This window comes from Primulina tabacum, chromosome 5 (assembly GCF_025594145.1).
Source record: "Primulina tabacum isolate GXHZ01 chromosome 5, ASM2559414v2, whole genome shotgun sequence".
Classification (NCBI taxonomy): domain Eukaryota; kingdom Viridiplantae; phylum Streptophyta; class Magnoliopsida; order Lamiales; family Gesneriaceae; genus Primulina; species Primulina tabacum.
The window spans coordinates 21,175,289-21,180,501 of NC_134554.1; the positions used below are offsets into that span (position 1 = coordinate 21,175,289).

Consider the following 5,213-nt stretch of genomic DNA (forward strand, 5'->3'; position numbering starts at 1 on the left):
TGAAACGGTCTCACGGGTCGTATTTTGTGAGATAGATCCCTTATTTGGGTCATCCATGAAAAAATATTACTTTTTATAATAAGAGTATTACTTTTTATTGTGAATATCGGTAGGATTGACCCGTCTCACAAATAAAGATTCGTGAGACCGTCTCACAAGAGACCTACTCCTCGAGCTTTGCATAAAGTACATAAAACTTTGATTAAATCAAATTAACCATCAATTATAAACTAAACTATTTGTATATTCTGATTTGAGTTATTTTATATTTTATATCGATTTTTACATGAAATATATAAGCATTTTTCTAATTTGAAGATTATTTTATTAAAAATTGTTTATTTTTTTGTGTATTTAAAATATCAATATTATTGTAATATTTCGTGGGAGATATTTTAATATAAAATCCCAAGTAAATGGGCTTAAACCAAATATCAAAATCCACACGCTCAAACCCTATAAATATGACACCCCAATCAAAAACCCTAATTCTAGTGACAGTGAGTTGGAGAGGAGAAAGCGAGAGTGAAAATGGTTTCAGGTTCTGGGACTTGCGCGAAGATAGTGGTGGTGGACGCGAGGCACCACATGCTCGGCCGTCTGTCATCCATTTTGGCTAAAGAACTCCTGAATGGGCAAAAAGTAGTCGTGGTTCGCTGCGAGGAAATCTGCCTCTCAGGTGGGCTTGTGAGGCAGAAGATGAAGTACTCGCGGTTTCGCCGCAAGCGCATGAACACCAAGCCATCTCATGGGCCGATTCATTTCAGGGCTCCCTCCAAGATTTTGTGGCGGACAATCCGTGGGTATGAGCCGATGCTTCTTTTTTTTTTTGAAGTTGATGTTATTGTGGTTAGGGGATGTAGTTTGATGATTTATGTGATTTTTTCGGGTGAAATGTGTTTGATAGAGATGAGTTTTTTGTGGAGTTGTTTCATACCTTTATTCATCGAGTTGCGTGAAGCTGTAGGAACATGTGTGGATGTTGTGACTGTTTTGGCATGATACCTTGATATCATGCTTTCTTGGTCTTTCCGGTGACTTTAATATTTACTGAAAGTGAGAAGTTTAACTTGATTCGAATTATTGTGGATGTTGTCACCGTGTATTGGGAAATTTAGGAAAAAGGGAGTGCATTCTGAATTATTTAAAAAAAAGTATCCATAAGTCAATTTACTTAAATCATTAAATTTGATTACATATATACATTTACTTTAAACACGTAATTCATTCTTATCAGTCGACTCAACTTAAATTTTCTCCGTCGACCCCTTTTTCATTTCCTTTCCGACTACAATTCTCAACACAAATCGACGCAATGGCTAATAATAATCTGATAATATTTCGATTTATTGTTTATTTTCATTGGTCGATCGACTGATTGAAGAAGAAAATTTCGACCACGTTTTTGGTCGACCCAAACGTGAGTCGACCAAGCTTAGATCGACCATCTATTCACTCCCAAGACCGAACAATGGTTGACCAAAGACCAAACATTGGTCCACCATTGTTTGGTCGACCATTGCTTTGGTCAAAGACCAATTGTTGGTTTTGGTCGACCAAACAAGATTAGTAGACCCAACATTTTGTTGGGTAGACCCAACCGTAGTCGACCAACGCTCTCTAGCTTTGGTCGACCAAACAATGGTCGACCATCAACGGTCGACCATTGTTGATTGTTGGGTCTACCCAAGCTTGGGTAGACCCAACAGTGAGCGACCATTTGGTCAACCAACAATTGGTCGACCGTTGATGGTCGACACTTTGGTCGACCAAAAATTTGTCGACCATTGATGGTTGTCACTGTTGATTGTTCGGTCTACCCATCATAGTCGACTAAATTGATTTTGGGTCGATATATCTCGATTTGGGGAAAAAAACTCGTAAATTTTAATTGGGGGAAGATGTGTGTCGACAGAGAAGAAAAAAAAAGGGAAGAATTAATTAAGTTAAATAGTTTAATTGCAGTTAATATAATAATCAAAAGCTCCTTGTTTCTTAAAAAAAGTCAGAGTCCTTATTTTTTAAATACTTTCTATCTGACTCCTACTTTTTTAACTGACCCCCGTGTATTGCGCATCGAATTTTTTATCTGATTCTTCCATTCTCTGTTTGCTTGAGTCAGTTTTGATGTTCTATTGTGCAGTTTGGATCTTTCATGGATTTTATATTTGGAATTTTTGGAAATTTGTTTTTCACATGCAGATTTTGCTTGATTGAGTAGTATATATTTCTACTTTAGTTAAACACCATATAGATGATTGAGGTCACAATATTCATGTTATTTTTATGCTCTACCGACTTTTGTTCAATTCTCCAAGCTCTAGCCCAATGAACATGATCTTGGTGTGAAAAATTTACTCAAATTTATATTTGAGAGATTATATATCTGTGCTTTTTGGTTGATTTAATATTTTTGGCCTTCTGTCAATGTCTTTTGGGACTGTGAGTTGTGTATCATCTTATAATTGATATCTTGGCTAAAAAACAATTATCTGCTAGAGTTGGGATTATTGTCTGGTATATCTGACCACTAATCAGTAAATTTAAAAATGAAGATGGTGAATTGATTTTAAGGTTAGATGTTCGTAGTTCAGGCTTAATATCATATTAGAGGACAAGCTTGTTTTCCAAACAAGCAAGGTGCTGTATATCTCTCGAAGTTGTATTTCAATACATGTCCGTATTTCTCATTTCTTACATTCAAGAGATGTTATTCATCTCTTCTTTGCTTTCTCTTATACATCCGAGCGGTTTGAACTCTCTGTTTTCAATTAGTGTGAATCGGGTGCATTCGACTTTACTGTTACTTCGTTTTTCTGAACTAGATTGTTGTCCATGTTTATTCATTTAATGAATTATGTATATAGTATGATTCCGCACAAAACTAAGCGAGGAGCCGCCGCACTTGCACGATTGAAGGCATATGAAGGTGTACCACCACCATATGACAAGACGAAGAGGATGGTTATTCCTGATGCTCTCAAGTGAGTCAACAGACTTTCTTTTTATCGATTTCTGATTTTTATTGGTAACTATGTCTAACCATTAAAGTTTGTGTTTTTATATTTCTAACTACTGGCTGTGTGATAACCAGAGTGTTGAGGCTCCAAGCTGGTCACAAATATTGTTTGCTGGGTAGACTCTCATCTGAGGTTGGATGGAACCATTATGATATTATCAGAGTGAGTAAAATACTAATTTGTTCTCTTTAACCTTGTTTCTTTGACTTTCTTGAAATGAGTCTGTTTACAATCTATTTTGTTCTTTAGAAGTTTTACTGTTGTCCTTGTCAATCTGTTCATTTAATCTTGGAAGCATCATCTTTCAACTCTTTTGTGGGTGTATTTCTCTGATTCGTCCCAATGCTTCAGACTTCGATAATGGCACCCTTTCATCATGGACTGGTTTTTTCCATTCTCGTACCAATTTTGACAGCAAAATAATTTTTTCATTGTTTTGGTGCATTGACAGTTAATTCTTGTTAATTTTCAGTTGAACAGCATGATTCTTTTCTAGTTATGTTTTCTACCGTGATATTTCCATATTGTTAGGCTGTATTATATAATATCTCTATCCATTGGTTTCTATTATCAAAGCTTGACAGAAATTTATCATGCATCATTTCATGATTTCTTTGCGGGAAAATGTTCCTTTCTGCTTTTGAACACAAAGATTTTGTTCACAATAGGAATTGGAGAAGAAGAGGAAAGAAAGAGCTCAGACAATGTACGAGAGAAAGAAGCAGCTGAGAAAACTCAGAGTCAAAGCCGAGAAGGTCGCAGAAGAGAAGCTTGGTTCCCAACTAGATGTTATTGCTCCTACCAAGTACTGAGATAGCTTCGATTTAGTTCCTTCAAGTGACAATTTTGTTGAAGAATGATATTGTCTGTTTCCTATTTGTTTCGTTCAAGTTCTTTTAGTGCCTTGATTTTCTTGTGTCATACTTTATACAAGATTTTTACCTGTACCGATGGCTTGTTTTTCCAATCGAATATTTGTGAGCGTTTTTTATGCATTACTTTTTTTTACTTCCGAGTAGTGCGCGTTGACATTGTTATTGAGGTTGGTTTTTCCATTGTGTTGGTGCTATGAATTATTGACAAACGACTTTTTGTCGGAGCAAATAGTACTGGAAGGTTTTGTTTGATTTGGTAGGGGCAAATAGGAAATTGTTAGAGTGTAATGTCCGGGATTTTATTTACTGTAATCTGAGATTAATCTGAAATGAATTATGGATTAATTAAGGTAAATATAGACGGAACAGATTAGACCGAGAAAGACGCGAAATATGTGCGAGGGAGGTGCCATTCGCGCACATGCGCGACTTGATGCGCGAAGCCATGCGCGATTTGGCCAGAAGACCCCGCGCATATGCGCGGAGTAAGGGCGCGCATATGCGCGACGTGCCCAACAGCAACTCCAGAGTATGTGGCGCACATGCGCGGAAGACGAACGCGCATATGCGCGAGAAGTCAAGTGTCAAGTCCAGAAAACCTCGCGCATATGCGCCGGCGGAAGGCGCGCATATGCGCGAGAGCTGCCGAGGCACGCGCCAAGATATTGTGTCTCGCGCATATGCGCCGATGTGATGTGAGTCGCGCATATGCGCGAGACGTGCAGCGCAAAGAGCACGCCACCTAGCCTTCTCATGCAACGTGTAGATATATATATATATGTACAAGCCATTCTTATCTCAGAATCAAAGGAAGAAAACCGAGGGAAGCTTCGGGTGAAATTTAAGTTACGAGCAATCCGTCCGTCTGTTTTCGAATCCGAGTACAGTACCGTGTTCCTAGCGACGACAGCTACAACGGGACGTAAGTTTCATTGAATTCTGGTATCGTTTGAAATTATGATATTGTCAGAATTGAATATGAATCATATATGGTGTTTCTGACATAATAGAAATCGTATAATTGAAGTCAAATTGAAGAACAGACTGTATATGTATTTGTTATGATTTTCGGAGTTGATTTGATTGAGATTTGATATCAGGGTTGTATTGTTATACCGTCGAAACATCAGTGGATTGATATTGATCAGATTCAGTAGTGACTTCGATTATATCGTGATATCGTTGATATGGATTAGATTATATCTTGATTCGATATTGATCAGATTGTATTTTGATTTGAGTATTGATCAGAATAGATTTTGAATTGAGTTGCATATTGAGATTGTGCCTATGCGATATTGTATTTCAGATTGATATG

The 5,213-nt window shown here is 37.3% G+C and overlaps 1 protein-coding gene across 1 annotated transcript; it reads left to right on the forward strand.

The window, feature by feature from the left end:
- The first annotated feature begins 468 nt into the window (after nt 1-468).
- LOC142547280 (large ribosomal subunit protein uL13w-like) lies at nt 469-4,028 on the forward strand. Its single transcript, XM_075655481.1, has 4 exons — nt 469-803; nt 2,868-2,984; nt 3,095-3,182; nt 3,689-4,028. The coding sequence occupies exons 1-4, from the start codon at nt 532-534 to the stop codon at nt 3,830-3,832; spliced, it is 621 nt and encodes a 206-aa protein (XP_075511596.1). The 5' UTR covers nt 469-531; the 3' UTR covers nt 3,833-4,028.
- The last annotated feature ends 1,185 nt before the right edge of the window (nt 4,029-5,213 follow it).

Coding starts and splice junctions, on each gene's coding strand:
- LOC142547280 (XM_075655481.1), top strand. CDS start 532: ATGGTTTCAGGTTCTGGGACTTGCGCGAAGATAGTGGTGGTGGACGCG. Junction 2,985..3,094: donor GTTATTCCTGATGCTCTCAA/GTGAGTCAACAG, acceptor TGTGATAACCAG/AGTGTTGAGGCTCCAAGCTG. Junction 3,183..3,688: donor ACCATTATGATATTATCAGA/GTGAGTAAAATA, acceptor TGTTCACAATAG/GAATTGGAGAAGAAGAGGAA.